This window comes from Andrographis paniculata, unplaced genomic scaffold, assembly GCF_009805555.1.
Source record: "Andrographis paniculata isolate CXL003 unplaced genomic scaffold, ASM980555v1 Contig215END, whole genome shotgun sequence".
Taxonomy (NCBI): Eukaryota; Viridiplantae; Streptophyta; class Magnoliopsida; order Lamiales; family Acanthaceae; genus Andrographis; species Andrographis paniculata.
In genome coordinates this window covers 11569-35270 of record NW_026137497.1, presented here as the reverse complement: position 1 = coordinate 35270, position 23702 = coordinate 11569, and the positions used below count along the sequence as shown (strand labels likewise).

The 23702-nt window shown below is 57.7% G+C and overlaps 1 protein-coding gene across 1 annotated transcript; it reads left to right on the top strand.

The window, feature by feature from the left end:
• The first annotated feature begins 338 nt into the window (after positions 1–338).
• Positions 339–12251, top strand: LOC127244697 (uncharacterized). Its single transcript, XM_051265170.1, has 2 exons — positions 339–2856; positions 11326–12251. The coding sequence occupies exon 1, from the start codon at positions 339–341 to the stop codon at positions 2538–2540; it is 2202 nt and encodes a 733-aa protein (XP_051121127.1). The 3' UTR covers positions 2541–2856; positions 11326–12251.
• The last annotated feature ends 11451 nt before the right edge of the window (positions 12252–23702 follow it).

Below are 23702 nucleotides of genomic sequence, written 5' to 3'. Positions count from 1 at the left end.
CAGTCGGTGCCCCGACGCCAGAACACTTCCCGACTGGGGCCCAGGTGTCGCGGCGGTCACTGACCCCGACGTTTTGTCATCCCGACACGACGCCCCGCTACTCCGCCCGACCCTGACGCCAGACCACCCTCCTGGTCCTGCCACTGTGTCTCCCGACCCAGAAGCCCCCAGACGCGGGTTCAGTGCCTGAACTGTGTCTGACTGGGTCGTCTGTTGATTCTCTGCGCCCGGCTGTTGATTCTCTGGCCCTGGCAGCAGCACCCCATCCTTTACCACCGTCTCCGATGACAGCCGCCGACTCCTTCCGGAGCTAGGGTTCTGCCGTGGAATTGCCGGATATGGCCGCTCAGGCTGCTGCCGGCCGCCAGCAACCTCCCCAAACTGATGGTTCGGTACGCCTCACCACTGCTACTAACCATCTCCATTCCCACAAGTCTTTTGCCAATGCTGTAACCTCCGGACTCAACTCCGAGATTCCTGAGGACAGTCCTTACTCTTTTCTGGCGGAGCCTCGTCCGACTGCTATTGGACAATGGATTTCTACTGCTGGACAGCCGCGCCTTGCTTTTACTGCTGACGAAACAGCAAGGTACACAGCCTCGCACCCGTACATTCTTATCGGTAAATTCTCTCATGGGTACTCTTCTTGGAAAGATCTTACCGAAGGTTTTGCGAGTTTCTGTTTGGCGGGGAAGTTTGTTTTGCAGCATCTTAATCACCGCCATATTGTGATTCGCCTCACTACCGAGGCTGATTATATGCGACTTTGGATTCGTGGAACTTGGTTCATCAAAGGATTCCCGATGAGAGTTCTCAAATGGACCCCCGATTTCAAAACTACCGAGGAACCCCCACATGTTCCGGTGTGGGTTACGCTCCCACTACTTCCTCTCCACATGTATCACAGAGATCTTTTATTTACGGTTGCTGCTGGCATTGGGACCCCTCTGAAGGTTGATACCCCTACGGCGACTCGGAGTCGGTGCTCCCACGCCAGAGTCTGTGTGGAAATTGACCTTACGAAGCCCCTCCTGCATGCCTTCGAGATTGATGTGGGTACTGGTGTGCTCGAGCAGAAGGTCATCTATGAGCGTCTACCTAGTTTCTGCTCACTCTGCCGCCATCTCGGACATAAAGCAGAGGCTTGTTTACGCAGACCTTCTTCGCAGCCGGTACCAGCGACCGTATCAGCTGCGCAGGATCCTCCTGCTGCGCCTTCTGGTCGCCATGACTCGGTGCATGGCCCTTCTGAGATCTCTGCGGCCCCTGCCTCTGGTGATATCATGGAATCCCGGCCCCCCACTGCTCGACGCCGTCGTCGGCGCCGCAATCGAAATCGGGGTACGCCTTCTACTGGTATCACTAATGATTCTGGCTCCTTGCAGGCTCCTCTTCGGCCCCTCCGCCAGGACCCCCAGCCTTCTACCCGGAGACCTTCTGATGACATACCGGAGTTGAACGGTTCCAGACGCCTTCGTTCAGGTGTGCGGGTGTCCTTTGGGGAGACACAAGTGGCCCCAAATCCATCACAGACGGCCAGGAATTCACAGCAGGTAATACCGGCGTATCTCAGCGGCCCTGCGGAGGCTCATCGCCCCCACGCTCCTCCTCGGGTGACCTTTGCCCACTCACGGGGGGATGCCTCTGCGATCCTGCTTACCTCTGGTGTTCGAGTTACTTTTGGGGACTTCCGGGCGCCTTCGGAAACCTCTCCGGCCCGCCCTCTGGCTGGACAGACTACAGCTGAGCCCCCGATCGACAGTCCTGCTTCCCCGCTGGACGACTGTCGGCTGAGTCCCACTCCAGCGACTCCTGCCACCGCTCCAGCCCTCGGTCTCCTTCTGCAGCCCCCTTTGGACGATCAGGTACCCTCGCCGCCTTTACCACTGCTTCCTGATGATATGCAGGTACCCCCGGAGCCTGTGTCGCTTCCTCCTGCTCAGTCTTTGGCAATCTGGGGACTCCCCTCTGGTCATGGCCTGGATAAGGGGAAGGCAGTGCTGCTCTCGGACCCCCCTGCATCACCTATCTGCGATCGACGTGATCTTTCAGTGGACACATGCCTATCGGCCACGGGTTCTCCTTCCTCGGACACCCAGCGGGATGAGGACTCTGCACTTCACGCCACTTTCGCCGAGGACTCGGATGGTGACTCGCCCCTTATTAAGGATGGCCAACCGCCCCTCCTTGATTCACTGTCTCTCTCCCCGAGAGGTACCACTGATTTTCACTCTTGTGATCTCCCTGCTGATGCAACTACAGGGACAGAGCTCCTCCCTGAATCTGGTCCGAACCCACCCCTCCTGCGGACTTCATCGGAACCGCTCCCTGTTGTCGCTCTGTCGACGGAGTCGCATCCGAGCAGAGGGGTGTGCGTTTTGAACCAGGCTGCTGATCCTCCGTCTCTCAGCGGATCTTTGGAGACAGTGTCGGATGACCGGCCACAGGCTCTGCCGCCAACCTTCTCTAGACCGATCACCCGCAGCATCTCTCGTCAGCAAGTAAGTTCCTCTCGTCGCCCTTCTGCTAGTACTCGATGACAGACACCTACATTCTGGTCTGGAATGTTCGAGGAATTGGTAACCCCAGGGCTCAACGGGAGGTACATTGGCTTTGTAAGCAACACCGTATCCGCCTTCTCATCATCCTTGAACCTATGGTTCTGGCGGACACTGCTTTCTTCTGCCGGCGGTTTGGTTTCTCTCAGATGCTAACCAACACGGCTAATTCTATCTGGATTCTTGCTGATGATTCTTATACACTGGCGCCTATATCGGAGATCGATCAGTGTCTTCATGTGCAGGTATCATCTCCACAGATTCGCCGGCCTTTTCTTTTATCTGGCATATATGCGAGGTGCTCTATCACCCAGCGCCGCGAGCTTTGGTCTTTCTTACATGACACCGCGGTTTCGTCATTGGGATCCCCCTGGCTGATTGGCGGTGATTTTAATGCCATCGCCGATATATCTGAACGGAAGGGCCCGGGTCGGCCTAAATTGCGCTCTATTCAGGATTTCTCGACCGCAATCCTCGATGCGAACCTCATTGATGCTGGTTTCGAGGGCCCCCCGCACACATGGACCAATCGGCGGGTTTGGGAGCGCCTTGATCGCATTCTTTACAGCTCTGCCTGGGAGGATTTTGCGGAGACAACTCGAGTCAGGCACTTACCGCGGATGCATTCGGACCACGCCCCGCTCTTGATCCGGTTCTCGCATGAACGGCACCGCCTAGCCTCTGCATTCCGGTTTCAGAACATGTGGACTAGACACCACACTTTTCAGGACCACGTCCGCCAGAGTTGGGCTGTCCCGACGGGCACCACCGGTCTCCTCAACCTGCGATTGAAACTCGGACGCCTCAAGCAGGCTCTGAAGTGGTGGAACAAACAGGTATTTGGTAATGTGTTTCAGGTACTTGCAGCAGCAGAGAAAGATGCTGAGGAGTGCGAAGCGGATTTCGATCGGGATCCCTCTGACGCCAACCTCCTCCGTCGTCAACGGAGCGCAGCAGCCTTGACACATGCGATTTCTCTTGAGGAGGCCTTCTGGAAACAAAAAGCAGCATGTCGTTGGGCAGTTGAGGGAGAGCGAAACTCCAGAATGTTCCACTCCATGGTGAAGGAACGGCGTCGGCGGGCTACGCTTTTCTCGATGAGGGACGGTGCTCGTACCCTCACTGATCACTCAGCCATTAAGCAGTCAGCTATTACCTACTTCTCCGAGATGTTTGGACAGCCTGACGATGCAGACACCTCGGGGATGGATGCACTGGCGGACCCTCCGCCTCAGGTTCCTTTGGCTGAATGTGCTCGGTTGCTGGAACCACCAACACTTGCGGAGGTTCGTGCTGTGGTTTTCTCGATTGACAAGGACAGTGTGGCTGGCCCTGATGGCTTTTCCGCCGCTTTCTATCAAACGTGTTGGGATATTATTCACGAGGATGTTTTCGATGCTGTTCTGGATTTCTTCTCGGGAGCTCCTCTTCTGAAGTTCTATACGGCAACGACACTTGTGCTTATCCCCAAGACGGACGGGCCAGTCGCTTGGGCTGATTTTCGGCCTATCAGCCTCTGTAATGTGAGTTCTAAGATCTTCACGAAGTTACTCACTGTGCGACTTGGTCCGCTACTGCCGCAGCTTCTGTCGCCACACCAGAGTGGTTTTGTCAAAGGTCGGGCAATTGCAGACAATATTTTGCTGGCATCGGAAATGGTACATGATCTCAATTTGAGGGGGGACTCGCACAATTTGCTGCTGAAACTGGATTTGAATAAGGCATACGATCGGGTATCGTGGCGGTTCTTGCGACATGCCCTTACCAGGTTCGGTTTCCCGCCTCATTTCATCACCTTGATTATGAATTGTGTCGAGCATGCTTGGTACTCGATTCTTGTGAATGGGGACTTGGGCGGTTTCTTCCCCTCCTCGCGAGGCCTCAGGCAGGGAGACCCCCTGTCCCCGACCCTCTTTGTTTTGGCTGCAGATCTCTTATCTCGCGGCTTGGAGCGCCTATACAATCGGTACCCGGACCTGTACTATCGGTGTCGTGGTCGGTTCCGATTGACGCACCTAGCCTATGCGGATGATGTTCTCATCTTTGCCAATACCCGTGGTGATCGAATCAGCCTCTTGACGGATTTTCTGACGACGTATGCGCGAACAACTGGCCAGATGGTGAACTGTCAGAAAAGTCAGCTGGTATTTAGCCGCCGATGCCCGGAGAGGGTCCAGCGACAGCTTCAGTCCGTCACTGGTTTCGGCAGGGTTGGACTTCCCCTTACGTACCTCGGCGCCCCGCTCTATGTGGGCAATCGGCGTAATATCCTCTACGAAGACCTACTTGGGAAACTGCGGCGATATCTGCAGCGTTGGGACCGCTCCGTTCTCTCTCACGGAGGTCGTTTGCAACTGATCAGAAGCACGCTCTTCTCGCTTCCCCTTTACCTCCTACAGGTCCTTAACCCCCCCCAGGCTGTCCTACACTCAGTGGAGCAGCTCTGTGCTCGTTTCTTCTGGGGCTCCTATCATGGCCACCGTCGCCGCCATTGGATTTCCTGGATGGATGCGGCGAGGCCCCAGGACGAGGGCGGGATTGGTATTCGCCGCCTGTCCGATATGGTTCGCGCCTTCTCGCTTAAATTGTGGTGGCGTCTCAGAGATGGTTCCTCTCTTTGGGCTCGCGCGCTCCAGCATAAATATTTCCGCAGCTCCTTCCCGGGTCTCGCCCCCTGCCGGAACTACGACAGCCCGGTCTGGAAACGTCTTTGCCAGATCCGCGATGAGGCACAGACGCAGATCACTTGGAACTTGGGGCGTGGGGACTGTTTCTTCTGGTATGATACTTGGTGCGGCGATCGCCCTCTCTGCACTGACCGCCGGGACCGCCCTCCGCCGATTCGGGTGAAAGAGATGTGGGTTAACGGGTCGTGGGATTTGACGCGCCTTCAGGCCTACCTTCCGGCATCCCTTGTTCAGCGGGTCTCTGCGATTCCTTTTGACCCCCTGATAGCGGATCAGCCGATATGGAAGGCTTCGGACACAGGTACTTTTACTACTACCTCAGCCTGGGAGATGAGCCGGACAGCCGGGGCTCGGAGTTGGCTTTCCTGCTGCCTCTGGTCGCCACTACTTACGCCTACGATGTCGGTATTCCTATGGCGTTTATTTCGCCGTCGGATACCTGTTGACGAGGCCCTTTGGAGGCTGGGTCTCCCTATTGTTTCTCGCTGCCAGTGCTGCAGTGAATCCGAGACTTTTGCACACTTATTCTTCTCGTCGGCGGTTGCCCAGCGCGTGTGGCGCCATCTTGCCGACCTATTCCGTATCCGAACCCCGCGGACACATGCGCCCCACCTGATGGTCTCTGCTTGGCGTCTGTCCTCCCCACATGCGCGGAGCATCCGTACCTATATCCCACTTCTGGCCTTCTGGTTTCTTTGGACGGCACGGAATGACGCCAAACACCGAGGTATCCAGATTTCCTCTGACAGGATTATTTGGCGTATTCACTCTCATTTGCAGGTGTTGGGCCGTGCTGGCCTCCTTCAGCGACAGCACTGGCCTGGGGAGGTGCACTTAGCCTCCACTCTCGGCCTTCGCCTCCCGCCTCCGGTTCTTCGGCCGCCGGTCATGGTACGCTGGGAAGCCCCGTCTCCAGGCTGGTTCAAACTCAACACTGATGGGGCATCGCTCGGGAATCCAGGCGCCGCTGGAGCCGCGGGCGTCATTCGGGATGCCACCGGCGCCCCAATTGTGGCATTCCAAGTTCCCCTTTTGAATACGACGAACACTTTGGCCGAACTGCAGGCGATTCGATCTGGAGTGGACCTGGCGGTTGCCCGCGGCCTCCTCCCTCTCTGGATCGAGACGGACTCGGCCAGCAGTATCTCTCTCATCTCCTCCTCGACGGGACACTGGACTCTCCAGCCTTGTCTCCACCACCTGCGCCTACAGCTTCGCAGCATCGAGTGGAGGATCTCTCATATTTTCCGCGAGGGCAATAAAGTGGCGGACAACTTGGCGAACACCTCTGTTGCCCTTCCTCATATGCGGATCCTTGAGCCGGCGGACATCCCAGCGAGGACCCGTGGCCTCATCCATGCTGACGCGGCGGGCCTTCCGTGCTTTCGCTTCCGTTAGCTTTTATTTGCTTACACTCTTTATTTACATTTGCAGCACTTGTACCGAACTTTGCAGAACTACGTATGGCTTGATCCCGTTGGGGTACGTAGGCAGCTCTTTGAGCCCAGCCAAAAAAAAAAAAAAAAAAAAAAAAAAAAAAAAAAAAAAAAAAAAACCCTAACCCTAAACCCTAAAACCTAAACCCTAACCCTAAACCCTAAACCCTAAACCCTAAACCCTAAACCCTAAACCCTAAACCCTAACCCTAAACCCTAACCCTAACCCTAAACCCTAACCCTAAACCCTAAACCCTAAACCCTAAACCCTAAACCCTAACCCTAAACCTAAACCCTAAACCCTAACCTAAACCCTAAACCCTAAAACCCTAAACCCTAAACCTAAACCCTAAACCCTAAACCCTAAACCCTAAACCCTAACCCCTAAACCCCAGCCACTGCCGTCGCTGTTCCGGCGGATCCAGACGCCGGACGGCCAATCTGCCACCGTCACTCGACTCGCCATCCCCGAAAACCCCCCCTACACCGAGCCCCGTCGCCGGAAACCGCCCCCAGCCGCCGCTCTCGTCAGCCCCGAAACGACGTCACCGGCGAACTCGCCGCTGCCGGCGTTTTCAGCCCGGCGCCTCATCACCATCGTGGTCGCCATCCTCCATAACCCCCGTCCCCACCCAACCACCGCCGGAAATCGCTGCAGCACCGTCGGCCGCTACTGCCCTGCGCGGCGATACTTTCAGCGCCGGTATCTCTCAACACCGGCGTTGGATCGCCGTTTGGCCACCGTCACTGAACTCGCAGGGCTGAGGTGTCCCCGAATCCACCCCTCGATCGCCGGAATACGCCGCCGGCTCCGCCCCTGACGGTTGGCCTCCCGCACCGTCGCCACCGCGTTTCGGCATCCCCCCGCCGTCGGACCACCATTCTGACGACGGGATCGTGTTCCCCTGGCCGGAAAACCCCCAGGGCCGGGCTACCGCCGCGAGTCGCCACCTCTACACCACTGTCCGCCGTTTGCCCTAGGTCGCCGTCGCCGTAGCCCTGATTTGCGACACCTTCGGCGCCGCCGTTCTCCCGTCTCCGACGTCGGATCGTCAATCGGCCACCGTCACTGTCCTCGCAGGGTTGAGGAGTCCCTGAACCCGCCACCCGACCGCCGGAATACACCGTTGGGAACCGCCGGTGACTCCCCCGACGGTTGCCCTCCTCCCGACGGTTGACCTCCCGACAGTTGATCTCCCGACGGTTGGCCTCCTGACGGTTGAGTTCCCGAGACGCCGCCTCTGCATATTCCGCCGACTCCGCTGCCCGACCAACTCTCTGGTCCCGATACTGTTCCACCCGACCCCGACATACACCTTGGTCGGTGCTCCTTGACGCCAGAGCATCCCCCGACTGAGGCCCAGGGATCGCGACTGCTGTTTCTCCCGACGGGTGATCTCCCGACCGAGTCCCGACCGAGGCCGTCTCTGGTCCCGTAGGTTGCTCCCGACCGAGGCCCGACCGAGGCCGTCTCTGGTCCCGACGGTTGATCCCGATCGAGGCCCGACCGAGGCCGTCTCTGGTCCCGAAGGTTGATCCCGACCGAGGCCCGACCGAGGTCGTCTCTGGTCTCGAAGGTTGATCCCGACCGAGGCGCGACCGAGGCCGTCTCTGCTCCCGAAGGTTGATCCCGACCTTGGCCCGACCAAGGCTGTCTCCGGTCCCGAAGGTTGCCCCGACTCAGCGCCTCTCCGACCGTCTTCGCTGCCCGACCACACTCCCGCCCGAGGCCCAGGGTTCGTGGTTGTCACTGGTCCCGACGGTTTGTCCCGACTCGGTGCCACCACTTTTCTCCCCGACCCCGCCAACCCCCAGTCGGTGCCCCGACGCCAGAACACTTCCCGACTGGGGCCCAGGTGTCGCGGCGGTCACTGACCCCGACGTTTTGTCATCCCGACACGACGCCCCGCTACTCCGCCCGACCCTGACGCCAGACCACCCTCCTGGTCCCGCCACTGTGTCTCCCGACCCAGAAGCCCCCAGACGCGGGTTCAGTGCCTGAACTGTGTCTGACGGCCTGTTGATTCTCTGGCCCTGGCAGCCCCAGCACCCCATCCTTTACCACCGTCTCCGATGACAGCCGCCGACTCCTTCCGGAGCTAGGGTTCTGCCGTGGAATTGCCGGATATGGCCGCTCAGGCTGCTGCCGGCCGCCAGCAACCTCCCCAAACTGATGGTTCGGTACGCCTCACCTCTGCTACTAACCATCTCCATTCCCACAAGTCTTTTGCCAATGCTGTCACCTCCGGACCCAACTCCGAGATTCCTGAGGACAGTCCTTACTCTTTTCTGGCGGAGCCTCGTCCGACTGCTATTGGACAATGGATTTCTACTGCTGGACAGCCGCGCCTTGCTTTTACTGCTGACGAAACAGCAAGGTACACAGCCTCGCACCCGTACATTCTTATCGGTAAATTCTCTCATGGGTACTCTTCTTGGAAAGATCTTACCGAAGGGTTTGCGAGTTTCTGTTTGGCGGGGAAGTTTGTTTTGCAGCATCTTAATCACCGCCATATTGTGATTCGCCTCACTACCGAGGCTGATTATATGCGACTTTGGATTCGAGGAACTTGGTTCATCAAAGGATTCCCGATGAGAGTTCTCAAATGGACCCCCGATTTCAAAACTACCGAGGAACCCCCACATGTTCCGGTGTGGGTTACGCTCCCACTACTTCCTCTCCACATGTATCACAGAGATCTTTTATTTCACGGTTGCTGCTGGCATTGGGACCCCTCTGAAGGTTGATACCCCTACGGCGACTCGGAGTCGGTGCTCCCACGCCAGAGTCTGTGTGGAAATTGACCTTACGAAGCCCCTCCTGCATGCCTTCGAGATTGATGTGGGTACTGGTGTGCTCGAGCAGAAGGTCATCTATGAGCGTCTACCTAGTTTCTGCTCACTCTGCCGCCATCTCGGACATAAAGCAGAGGCTTGTTTACGCAGACCTTCTTCGCAGCCGGTACCAGCGACCGTATCAGCTGCGCAGGATCCTCCTGCTGCGCCTTCTGGTCGCCATGACTCGGTGCATGGCCCTTCTGAGATCTCTGCGGCCCCTGCCTCTGGTGATATCATGGAATCCCGGCCCCCCACTGCTCGACGCCGTCGTCGGCGCCGCAATCGAAATCGGGGTACGCCTTCTACTGGTATCACTAATGATTCTGGCTCCTTGCAGGCTCCTCTTCGGCCCCTCCGCCAGGACCCCCAGCCTTCTACCCGGAGACCTTCTGATGACATACCGGAGTTGAACGGTTCCAGACGCCTTCGTTCAGGTGTGCGGGTGTCCTTTGGGGAGACACAAGTGGCCCCAAATCCATCACAGACGGCCAGGAATTCACAGCAGGTAATACCGGCGCATCTCAGCGGCCCTGCGGAGGCTCATCGCCCCCACGCTCCTCCTCGGGTGACCTTTGCCCACTCACGGGGGGATGCCTCTGCGATCCTGCTTACCTCTGGTGTTCGAGTTACTTTTGGGGACTTCCGGGCGCCTTCGGAAACCTCTCCGGTCCGCCCTCTGGCTGGACAGACTACAGCTGAGCCCCCGATCGACAGTCCTGCTTCCCCGCTGGACGACTGTCGGCTGAGTCCCACTCCAGCGACTCCTGCCACCGCTCCAGCCCTCGGTCTCTTTCTGCAGCCCCCTTTGGACGATCAGGTACCCTCGCCGCCTTTACCACTGCTTCCTGATGATATGCAGGTACCCCCGGAGCCTGTGTCGCTTCCTCCTGCTCAGTCTTTGGCAATCTGGGGACTCCCCTCTGGTCATGGCCTGGATAAGGGGAAGGCAGTGCTGCTCTCGGACCCCCCTGCATCACCTATCTGCGATCGACGTGATCTTTCAGTGGACACATGCCTATCGGCCACGGGTTCTCCTTCCTCGGACACCCAGCGGGATGAGGACTCTGCACTTCATGCCACTTTCGCCGAGGACTCGGATGGTGACTCGCCCCTTATTAAGGATGGCCAACCGCCCCTCATTGATTCACTGTCTCTCTCCCCGAGAGGTACCACTGATCTTCACTCTTGTGATCTCCCTGCTGATGCAACTACAGGGACAGAGCTCCTCCCTGAATCTGGTCCGAACCCACCCCTCCTGCGGACTTCGTCGGAACCGCTCCCTGTTGTCGCTCTGTCGACGGAGTCGCATCCGAGCAGAGGGGTGTGCGTTTTGAACCAGGCTGCTGATCCTCCGTCTCTCAGCGGATCTTGGAGACAGTGTCGGATGACCGGCCACAGGCTCTGCCGCCAACCTTCTCTAGGCCGATCACCCGCAGCATCTCTCGTCAGCAAGTAAGTTCCTCTCGTCGCCCTTCTGCTAGTACTCGATGACAGACACCTACATTCTGGTCTGGAATGTTCGAGGAATTGGTAACCCCAGGGCTCAACGGGAGGTACATTGGCTTTGTAAGCAACACCGTATCCGCCTTCTCATCATCCTTGAACCCATGGTTCTGGCGGACACTGCTTTCTTCTGCCGGCGGTTTGGTTTCTCTCAGATGCTAACCAACACGGCTAATTCTATCTGGATTCTTGCTGATGATTCTTATACACTGGCGCCTATATCGGAGATCGATCAGTGTCTTCATGTGCAGGTATCATCTCCACAGATTCGCCGGCCTTTTCTTTATCTGGCATATATGCGAGGTGTTCTATCACCCAGCGCCGCGAGCTTTGGTCTTTCTTACATGACACCGCGATTTCGTCACTGGGATCCCCCTGGCTGATTGGCGGTGATTTTAATGCCATCGCCGATATATCTGAACGGAAGGGCCCGGGTCGGCCTAAATTGCGCTCTATTCAGGATTTCTCGACCGCAATCCTCGATGCGAACCTCATTGATGCTGGTTTCGAGGGCCCCCCGCACACATGGACCAATCGGCGGGTTTGGGAGCGCCTTGATCGCATTCTTTACAGCTCTGCCTGGGAGGATTTTGCGGAGACAACTCGAGTCAGGCACTTACCGCGGATGCATTCGGACCACGCCCCGCTCTTGGTCCGTTTCTCGCATGAACGGCACCGCCTAGCCTCTGCATTCCGGTTTCAGAACATGTGGACTAGACACCACTCTTTTCAGGACCACGTCCGCCAGAGTTGGGCTGTCCCGACGGGCACCACCGGTCTCCTCAACCTGCGATTGAAACTCGGACGCCTCAAGCAGGCTCTGAAGTGGTGGAACAAACAGGTATTTGGTAATGTGTTTCAGGTACTTGCAGCAGCAGAGAAAGATGCTGAGGAGTGCGAAGCGGATTTCGATCGGGATCCCTCTGACGCCAACCTCCTCCGTCGTCAACGGAGCGCAGCAGCCTTGACACATGCGATTTCTCTTGAGGAGGCCTTCTGGAAACAAAAAGCAGCATGTCGTTGGGCAGTTGAGGGAGAGCGAAACTCCAGAATGTTCCACTCCATGGTGAAGGAACGGCGTCGGCGGGCTACGCTTTTCTCGATGAGGGACGGTGCTCGTACCCTCACTGATCACTCAGCCATTAAGCAGTCAGCTATTACCTACTTCTCCGAGATGTTTGGTCAGCCTGACGATGCAGACACCTCGGGGATGGATGCACTGGCGGACCCTCCGCCTCAGGTTCCTTTGCTGAATGTGCTCGGTTGCTGGAACCCCCAACACTTGCGGAGGTTCGTGCTGTGGTTTTCTCGATTGACAAGGACAGTGTGGCTGGCCCTGATGGCTTTTCCGCCGCTTTCTATCAAACGTGTTGGGATATTATTCACGAGGATGTTTTCGATGCTGTTCTGGATTTCTTCTCGGGAGCTCCTCTTCTGAAGTTCTATACGGCAACGACACTTGTGCTTATCCCCAAGACGGACGGGCCAGTCGCTTGGGCTGATTTTCGGCCTATCAGCCTCTGTAATGTGAGTTCTAAGATCTTCACGAAGTTACTCACTGTGCGACTTGGTCCGCTACTGCCGCAGCTTCTGTCGCCACACCAGAGTGGTTTTGTCAAAGGTCGGGCAATTGCAGACAATATTTTGCTGGCATCGGAAATGGTACATGATCTCAATTTGAGGGGGGACTCGCACAATTTGCTGCTGAAACTGGATTTGAATAAGGCATACGATCGGGTATCGTGGCGGTTCTTGCGACATGCCCTTACCAGGTTCGGTTTTCCCGCCTCATTTTATCACCTTGATTATGAATTGTGTCGAGCATGCTTGGTACTCGATTCTTGTGAATGGGGACTTGGGCGGTTTCTTCCCCTCCTCGCGAGGCCTCAGGCAGGGAGACCCCCTTGTCCCCGACTCTCTTTGTTTTGGCTGCAGATCTCTTATCTCGCGGCTTGGAGCGCCTATACAATCGGTACCCGGACCTGTACTATCGGTGTCGTGGTCGGTTCCGATTGACGCACCTAGCCTATGCGGATGATGTTCTCATCTTTGCCAATACCCGTGGTGATCGAATCAGCCTCTTGACGGATTTTCTGACGACGTATGCGCGAACTACTGGCCAGATGGTGAACTGTCAGAAAAGTCAGCTTGGTATTTAGCCGCCGATGCCCGGAGAGGGTCCAGCGACAGCTTCAGTCCGTCACTGGTTTCGGCAGGGTTGGACTTCCCCTTACGTACCTCGGCGCCCCGCTCTATGTGGGCAATCGGCGTAATATCCTCTACGAAGACCCTACTTGGGAAACTGCGGCGATATCTGCAGCGTTGGGACCGCTCCGTTCTCTCTCACGGAGGTCGCTTGCAACTGATCAGAAGCACGCTCTTCTCGCTTCCCCTTTACCTCCTACAGGTCCTTAACCCCCCCCAGGCTGTCCTACACTCAGTGGAGCAGCTCTGTGCTCGTTTCTTCTGGGGCTCCTATCATGGCCACCGTCGCCGCCATGGATTTCCTGGATGGATGCGGCGAGGCCCCAGGACGAGGGCGGGCTTGGTATTCGCCGCCTGTCCGACATGGTTCGCGCCTTCTCGCTTAAATTGTGGTGGCGTCTCAGAGATGGTTCCTCTCTTTGGGCTCGCGCGCTCCAGCATAAATATTTCCGCAGCTCCTTCCCGGGTCTCGCCCCCTGCCGGAACTACGACAGCCCGGTCTGGAAACGTCTTTGCCAGATCCGCGATGAGGCACAGACGCAGATCACTTGGAACTTGGGGCGTGGGGACTGTTTCTTCTGTATGATACTTGGTGCGGCGATCGCCCCTCTCTGCACTGACCGCCGGGACCGCCCTCCGCCGATTCGGGTGAAAGAGATGTGGGGGTTTAACGGGTCGTGGGATTTGACGCGCCTTCAGGCCTACCTTCCGGCATCCCTTGTTCAGCGGGTCTCTGCGATCCTTTTGACCCCCTGATAGCGGATCAGCCGATATGGAAGGCTTCGGACACAGGTACTTTTTACTACTACCTCAGCCTGGGAGATGAGCCGGACAGCCGGGGCTCGGAGTTGGCTTTCCTGTGCCTCTGGTCGCCACTACTTACGCCTACGATGTCGGTATTCCTATGGCGTTTATTTCGCCGTCGGATACCTGTTGACGAGGCCCTTTGGAGGCTGGGTCTCCCTATTGTTTCTCGCTGCCAGTGCTGCAGTGAATCCGAGACTTTGCACACTTATTCTTCTCGTCGGCGGTTGCCCAGCGCGTGTGGCGCCATCTTGCCGACCTATTCCGTATCCGAACCCCGCGGACACATGCGCCCCACCTGATGGTCTCGCTTGGCGTCTGTCCTCCCCACATGCGCGGAGCATCCGTACCTATATCCCACTTCTGGCCTTCTGGTTTCTTTGGACGGCACGGAATGACGCCAAACACCGAGGTATCCAGATTTCCTCTGACACAGGATTATTGGCGTATTCACTCTCATTTGCAGGTGTTGGGCCGTGCTGGCCTCCTTCAGCGACAGCACTGGCCTGGGGAGGTGCACTTAGCCTCCACTCTCGGCTTCGCCTCCCGCCTCCGGTTCTTCGGCCGCGGTCATGGTACGCTGGGAAGCCCCGTCTCCAGGCTGGTTCAAACTCAACACTGATGGGGCATCGCTCGGGAATCCAGGCGCCGCTGGAGGCGAAGGCCGAGAGTGGAGGATGCACCCTCCCCAGGCCAGTGCTGTCGCTGAAGGACGCCACACGGCCCAACACCTGCAAATGAGAGTGAATACGCCAAATAATCCTGTCAGAGGAAATCTGGATACCTCGGTTTTGGCGTCATTCCGTGCCGTCCAAAGAACCAGAAGGCCAGAAGTGGGATATAGGTACGGATGCTCCGCGCATGTGGGGAGGACAGACGCCAAGCAGAGACCATCAGGTGGGGCGCATGTGTCCGCGGGGTTCGGATACGGAATAGGTCGGCAAGATGGCGCCACACGCGCTGGGCAACCGCCGACGAGAAGAATAAGTGTGCAAAAGTCTCGGATTCACTGCAGCACTGGCAGCGAAGAAACACGTAGGGAGACCCAGCCTCCAAAGGGCCTCGTCAACAGGTATCCGACGGCGAAATAAACGCCATAGGAATACCGACATCGTAGGCGTAAGTAGTGGCGACCAGAGGCAGCAGGAAAGCCAACTCCGAGCCCCGGCTGTCCGGCTCATCTCCCAGGCTGAGGTAGTAGTAAAAGTACCTGTGTCCGAAGCCTTCCATATCGGCTGATCCGCTATCAGGGGGTCAAACGGGATCGCAGAGACCCGCTGAACAAGGGATGCCGGAAGGTAGGCCTGAAGGCGCGTCAAATCCCACGACCCGTTAACCCACATCTCTTTCACCCGAATCGGCGGAGGGCGGTCCCGGCGGTCAGTGCAGAGAGGGCGATCGCCGCACCAAGTATCATACCAGAAGAAACAGTCCCCACGCCCCAAGTTCCAAGTGATCTGCGTCTGTGCCTCATCGCGGATCTGGCAAAGACGTTTCCAGACCGGGCTGTCGTAGTTCCGGCAGGGGGCGATACCCGGGAAGGAGCTGCGGAAATATTTATGCTGGAGCGCGCGAGCCCAAAGAGAGGAACCATCTCTGAGACGCCACCACAATTTAAGCGAGAAGGCGCGAACCATGTCGGACAGGCGGCGAATACCAAGCCCGCCCTCGTCCTGGGGCCTCGCCGCATCCATCCAGGAAATCCAATGGCGGCGACGGTGGCCATGATAGGAGCCCCAGAAGAAAACGAGCACAGAGCTGCTCCACTGAGTGTAGGACAGCCTGGGGGGGGTTAAGGACCTGTAGGAGGTAAAGGGGAAGCGAGAAGAGCGTGCTTCTGATCAGTTGCAAGCGACCTCCGTGAGAGAGAACGGAGCGGTCCCAACGCTGCAGATATCGCCGCAGTTTCCCAAGTAGGTCTTCGTAGAGGATATTACGCCGATTGCCCACATAGAGCGGGGCGCCGAGGTACGTAAGGGGAAGTCCAACCCTGCCGAAACCAGTGACGGACTGAAGCTGTCGCTGGACCCTCTCCGGGCATCGGCGGCTAAATACCAGCTGACTTTTCTGACAGTTCACCATCTGGCCAGTAGTTCGCGCATACGTCGTCAGAAAATCCGTCAAGAGGCTGATTCGATCACCACGGGTATTGGCAAAGATGAGAACATCATCCGCATAGGCTAGGTGCGTCAATCGGAACCGACCACGACACCGATAGTACAGGTCCGGGTAATTCTATCTGGATTCTTGCTGATGATTCTTATACACTGGCGCCTATATCGGAGATCGATCAGTGTCTTCATGTGCAGGTATCATCTCCACAGATTCGCCGGCCTTTTCTTTTATCTGGCATATATGCGAGGTGTTCTATCACCCAGCGCCGCGAGCTTTGGTCTTTCTTACATGACACCCGCGATTTCGTCACTGGGATCCCCTGGCTGATTGGCGGTGATTTTAATGCCATCGCCGATATATCTGAACGGAAGGGCCCGGGTCGGCCTAAATTGCGCTCTATTCAGGATTTCTCGACCGCAATCCTCGATGCGAACCTCATTGATGCTGGTTTCGAGGGCCCCCCGCACACATGGACCAATCGGCGGGTTTGGGAGCGCCTTGATCGCATTCTTTACAGCTCTGCCTGGGAGGATTTTGCGGAGACAACTCGAGTCAGGCACTTACCGCGGATGCATTCGGACCACGCCCCGCTCTTGGTCCGTTTCTCGCATGAACGGCACCGCCTAGCCTCTGCATTCCGGTTTCAGAACATGTGGACTAGACACCACTCTTTTCAGGACCACGTCCGCCAGAGTTGGGCTGTCCCGACGGGCACCACCGGTCTCCTCAACCTGCGATTGAAACTCGGACGCCTCAAGCAGGCTCTGAAGTGGTGGAACAAACAGGTCTTTGGTAATGTGTTTCAGGTACTTGCAGCAGCAGAGAAAGATGCTGAGGAGTGCGAAGCGGATTTCGATCGGGATCCCTCTGACGCCAACCTCCTCCGTCGTCAACGGAGCGCAGCAGCCTTGACACATGCGATTTCTCTTGAGGAGGCCTTCTGGAAACAAAAAGCAGCATGTCGTTGGGCAGTTGAGGGAGAGCGAAACTCCAGAATGTTCCACTCCATGGTGAAGGAACGGCGTCGGCGGGCTACGCTTTTCTCGATGAGGGACGGTGCTCGTACCCTCACTGATCACTCAGCCATTAAGCAGTCAGCTATTACCTACTTCTCCGAGATGTTTGGTCAGCCTGACGATGCAGACACCTCGGGGATGGATGCACTGGCGGACCCTCCGCCTCAGGTTCCTTTGGCTGAATGTGCTCGGTTGCTGGAACCACCAACACTTGCGGAGGTTCGTGCTGTGGTTTTCTCGATTGACAAGGACAGTGTGGGCTGGCCCTGATGGCTTTTCCGCCGCTTTCTATCAAACGTGTTGGGATATTATTCACGAGGATGTTTTCGATGCTGTTCTGGATTTCTTCTCGGGAGCTCCTCTTCTGAAGTTCTATACGGCAACGACACTTGTGCTTATCCCCAAGACGGACGGGCCAGTCGCTTGGGCTGATTTTCGGCCTATCAGCCTCTGTAATGTGAGTTCTAAGATCTTCACGAAGTTACTCACTGTGCGACTTGGTCCGCTACTGCCGCAGCTTCTGTCGCCACACCAGAGTGGTTTTGTCAAAGGTCGGGCAATTGCAGACAATATTTTGCTGGCATCGGAAATGGTACATGATCTCAATTTGAGGGGGGACTCGCACAATTTGCTGCTGAAACTGGATTTGAATAAGGCATACGATCGGGTATCGTGGCGGTTCTTGCGACATGCCCTTACCAGGTTCGGTTTCCCGCCTCATTTTATCACCTTGATTATGAATTGTGTCGAGCATGCTTGGTACTCGATTCTTGTGAATGGGGACTTGGGCGGTTTCTTCCCCTCCTCGCGAGGCCTCAGGCAGGGAGACCCCCTGTCCCCGACTCTCTTTGTTTTGGCTGCAGATCTCTTATCTCGCGGCTTGGAGCGCCTATACAATCGGTACCCGGACCTGTACTATCGGTGTCGTGGTCGGTTCCGATTGACGCACCTAGCCTATGCGGATGATGTTCTCATCTTTGCCAATACCCGTGGTGATCGAATCAGCCTCTTGACGGATTTTCTGACGACGTATGCGCGAACTACTGGCCAGATGGTGAACTGTCAGAAAAGTCAGCTGGTATTTAGCCGCCGATGCCCGGAGAGGGTCCAGCGACAGCTTCAGTCCGTCACTGGTTTCGGCAGGGTTGGACTTCCCCTTACGTACCTCGGCGCCCCGCTCTATGTGGGCAATCGGCGTAATATCCTCTACGAAGACCTACTTGGGAAACTGCGGCGATATCTGCAGCGTTGGGACCGCTCCGTTCTCTCTCACGGAGGTCGCTTGCAACTGATCAGAAGCACGCTCTTCTCGCTTCCCCTTTACCTCCTACAGGTCCTTAACCCCCCCCAGGCTGTCCTACACTCAGTGGAGCAGCTCTGTGCTCGTTTCTTCTGGGGCTCCTATCATGGCCACCGTCGCCGCCATTGGATTTCCTGGATGGATGCGGCGAGGCCCCAGGACGAGGGCGGGCTTGGTATTCGCCGCCTGTCCGACATGGTTCGCGCCTTCTCGCTTAAATTGTGGTGGCGTCTCAGAGATGGTTCCTCTCTTTGGGCTCGCGCGCTCCAGCATAAATATTTCCGCAGCTCCTTCCCGGGTATCGCCCCCTGCCGGAACTACGACAGCCCGGTCTGGAAACGTCTTTGCCAGATCCGCGATGAGGCACAGACGCAGATCACTTGGAACTTGGGGCGTGGGGACTGTTTCTTCTGGTATGATACTTGGTGCGGCGATCGCCCTCTCTGCACTGACCGCCGGGACCGCCCTCCGCCGATTCGGGTGAAAGAGATGTGGGTTAACGGGTCGTGGGATTTGACGCGCCTTCAGGCCTACCTTCCGGCATCCCTTGTTCAGCGGGTCTCTGCGATCCCGTTTGACCCCCTGATAGCGGATCAGCCGATATGGAAGGCTTCGGACACAGGTACTTTTACTACTACCTCAGCCTGGGAGATGAGCCGGACAGCCGGGGCTCGGAGTTGGCTTTCCTGCTGCCTCTGGTCGCCACTACTTACGCCTACGATGTCGGTATTCCTATGGCGTTTATTTCGCCGTCGGATACCTGTTGACGAGGCCCTTTGGAGGCTGGGTCTCCCTATTGTTTCTCGCTGCCAGTGCTGCAGTGAATCCGAGACTTTTGCACACTTATTCTTCTCGTCGGCGGTTGCCCAGCGCGTGTGGCGCCATCTTGCCGACCTATTCCGTATCCGAACCCCGCGGACACATGCGCCCCACCTGATGGTCTCTGCTTGGCGTCTGTCCTCCCCACATGCGCGGAGCATCCGTACCTATATCCCACTTCTGGCCTTCTGGTTTCTTTGGACGGCACGGAATGACGCCAAACACCGAGGTATCCAGATTTCCTCTGACAGGATTATTTGGCGTATTCACTCTCATTTGCAGGTGTTGGGCCGTGCTGGCCTCCTTCAGCGACAGCACTGGCCTGGGGAGGTGCACTTAGCCTCCACTCTCGGCCTTCGCCTCCCGCCTCCGGTTCTTCGGCCGCCGGTCATGGTACGCTGGGAAGCCCCGTCTCCAGGCTGGTTCAAACTCAACACTGATGGGGCATCGCTCGGGAATCCAGGCGCCGCTGGAGCCGCGGGCGTCATTCGGGATGCCACCGGCGCCCCAATTGTGGCATTCCAAGTTCCCCTTTTGAATACGACGAACACTTTGGCCGAACTGCAGGCGATTCGATCTGGAGTGGACCTGGCGGTTGCCCGCGGCCTCCTCCCTCTCTGGATCGAGACGGACTCGGCCAGCAGTATCTCTCTCATCTCCTCCTCGACGGGACACTGGACTCTCCAGCCTTGTCTCCACCACCTGCGCCTACAGCTTCGCAGCATCGAGTGGAGGATCTCTCATATTTTCCGCGAGGGCAATAAAGTGGCGGACAACTTGGCGAACACCTCTGTTGCCCTTCCTCATATGCGGATCCTTGAGCCGGCGGACATCCCAGCGAGGACCCGTGGCCTCATCCATGCTGACGCGGCGGGCCTTCCGTGCTTTCGCTTCCGTTAGCTTTTATTTGCTTACACTCTTTATTTACATTTGCAGCACTTGTACCGAACTTTGCAGAACTACGTATGGCTTGATCCCGTTGGGGTACGTAGGCAGCTCTTTGAGCCCAGCCAAAAAAAAAAAAAAAAAAAAAAAAAAAAAAAAAAAAAACCCTAAACCCTAAACCCTAAACCCTAACCCTAAACCCTAAACCCTAAACCCTAAACCCTAAACCCTAAACCCTAAACCCTAAACCCTAAACCCTAAACCCTAAACCCTAAACCCTAAACCCTAAACCCTAAACCCTAAACCAAACCTAAACCATTCGCAAAAAAACAAACGCTCTCCAGCCCTTGGGCGATTTCACGCCTCCAGCCACTGCCGTCGCTGTTCCGGCGGATCCAGACGCCGGACGGCCAATCTGCCACCGTCACTCGACTCGCCATCCCCGAAAACCCCCCCCTACACCGAGCCCCGTCGCCGGAAACCGCCCCCAGCCGCCGCTCTCGTCAGCCCCGAAACGACGTCACCGGCGAACTCGCCGCTGCCGGCGTTTTCAGCCCGGCGCCTCATCACCATCGTGGTCGCCATCCTCCATAACCCCCGTCCCCACCCAACCGCCGCCGGAAATCGCTGCAGCACCGTCGGCCGCTACTGCCCTCTGCGGCGATACTTTCAGCGCCGGTATCTCTCACCACCGGCGTTGGATCGCCGTTTGGCCACCGTCACTGAACTCGCAGGGCTGAGGTGTCCCCGAATCCACCCCTCGATCGCCGGAATACGCCGCCGGCTCCGCCCCTGACGGTTGGCCTCCCGCACCGTCGCCACCGCGTTTCGGCATCCCCCCGCCGTCGGACCACCATTCTGACGACGGGATCGTGTTCCCCTGGCCGGAAAACCCCCAGGGCCGGGCTACCGCCGCGAGTCGCCACCTCTACACCACTGTCCGCCGCTTGCCCTAGGTCGCCGTCGCCGTAGCCCTGATTTGCGACACCTTCGACGCCGCCGTTCTCCCGTCTCCGACGTCGGATCGTCAATCGGCCACCGTCACTGTCCTCGCAGGGTTGAGGAGTCCCTGAACCCGCCACCCGACCGCCGGAATACACCGTTGGGAACCGCCGGTGACTCCCCCGACGGTTGCCCTCCTCCCGACGGTTGACCTCCCGACAGTTGATCTCCCGACGGTTGGCCTCCTGACGGTTGAGTTCCCGAGACGCCGCCTCTGCATATTCCGCCGACTCCGCTGCCCGACCAACTCTCTGGCCCCGATACTGTTCCACCCGACCCCGACATACACCTTGGTCGGTGCTCCTTGACGCCAGAGCATCCCCCGACTGAGGCCCAGGGATCGCGACTGCTGTTTCTCCCGACGGGTGATCTCCCGACCGAGTCCCGACCGAGGCCGTCTCTGGTCCCGTAGGTTGCTCCCGACCGAGGCCCGACCGAGGCCGTCTCTGGTCCCGACGGTTGATCCCGATCGAGTCCCGACCGAGGCCGTCTCTGGTCCCGAAGGTTGATCCCGACCGAGGCCCGACCGAGGTCGCCTCTGGTCTCGAAGGTTGATCCCGACCGAGGCCCGACCGAGGCCGTCTCTGCTCCCGAAGGTTGATCCCAACCTTGGCCCGACCGAGGCTGTCTCCGGTCCCGAAGGTTGCCCCGACTCGGCGCCTCTCCGACCGTCTTCGCTGCCCGACCACACTCCCGCCCGAGGCCCAGGGTTCGTGGTTGTCACTGGTCCCGACGGTTTGTCCCGACTCGGTGCCACCACTTTTCTCCCCGACCCCGCCAACCCCCAGTCGGTGCCCCGACGCCAGAACACTTCCCGACTGGGGCCCAGGTGTCGCGGCGGCCACTGACCCCGACGTTTTGTCACCCCGACACGACGCCCCGCTACTCCGCCCGACCCTGACGCCAGACCACCCTCCTGGTTCCGCCACTGTGTCTCCCGACCCAGAAGCCCCCAGACGCGGGTTCAGTGCCTGAACGGTGCCCAGACTTCACGGCTGCCTCTGGCCCTTGTCGTCGTCGGTTTCTCTGCTGCTCTGGCGCTCTGAGCGCCGGTCTGACGGCACTGTTGATTCTCTGGCCCTGGCAGCCCCAGCACCCCATCCTTTACCACCGTCTCCGATGACAGCCGCCGACTCCTTCCGGAGCTAGGGTTCTGCCGTGGAATTGCCGGATATGGCCGCTCAGGCTGCTGCCGGCCGCCAGCAACCTCCCCAAACTGATGGTTCGGTACGCCTCACCTCTGCTACTAACCATCTCCATTCCCACAAGTCTTTTGCCAATGCTGTCACCTCCGGACTCCACTCCGAGATTCCTGAGGACAGTCCTTACTCTTTTCTGGCGGAGCCTCGTCCGACTGCTATTGGACAATGGATTTCTACTGCTGGACAGCCGCGCCTTGCTTTTACTGCTGACGAAACAGCAAGGTACACAGCCTCGCACCCGTACATTCTTATCGGTAAATTCTCTCATGGGTACTCTTCTTGGAAAGATCTTACCGAAGGTTTTGCGAGTTTCTGTTTGGCGGGGAAGTTTGTTTTGCAGCATCTTAATCACCGCCATATTGTGATTCGCCTCACTACCGAGGCTGATTATATGCGACTTTGGATTCGAGGAACTTGGTTCATCAAAGGATTCCCGATGAGAGTTCTCAAATGGACCCCCGATTTCAAAACTACCGAGGAACCCCCACATGTTCCGGTGTGGGTTACGCTCCCACTACTTCCTCTCCACATGTATCACAGAGATCTTTTATTTACGGTTGCTGCTGGCATTGGGACCCCTCTGAAGGTTGATACCCCTACGGCGACTCGGAGTCGGTGCTCCCACGCCAGAGTCTGTGTGGAAATTGACCTTACGAAGCCCCTCCTGCATGCCTTCGAGATTGATGTGGGTACTGGTGTGCTCGAGCAGAAGGTCATCTATGAGCGTCTACCTAGTTTCTGCTCACTCTGCCGCCATCTCGGACATAAAGCAGAGGCTTGTTTACGCAGACCTTCTTCGCAGCCGGTACCAGCGACCGTATCAGCTGCGCAGGATCCTCCTGCTGCGCCTTCTGGTCGCCATGACTCGGTGCATGGCCCTTCTGAGATCTCTGCGGCCCCTGCCTCTGGTGATATCATGGAATCCCGGCCCCCCACTGCTCGACGCCGTCGTCGGCGCCGCAATCGAAATCGGGGTACGCCTTCTACTGGTATCACTAATGATTCTGGCTCCTTGCAGGCTCCTCTTCGGCCCCTCCGCCAGGACCCCCAGCCTTCTACCCGGAGACCTTCTGATGACATACCGGAGTTGAACGGTTCCAGACGCCTTCGTTCAGGTGTGCGGGTGTCCTTTGGGGAGACACAAGTGGCCCCAAATCCATCACAGACGGCCAGGAATTCACAGCAGGTAATACCGGCGCATCTCAGCGGCCCTGCGGAGGCTCATCGCCCCCACGCTCCTCCTCGGGTGACCTTTGCCCACTCACGGGGGGATGCCTCTGCGATCCTGCTTACCTCTGGTGTTCGAGTTACTTTTGGGGACTTCCGGGCGCC

Coding starts and splice junctions, on each gene's coding strand:
- LOC127244697 (XM_051265170.1), top strand. CDS start 339: ATGGCCGCTCAGGCTGCTGCCGGCCGCCAGCAACCTCCCCAAACTGAT.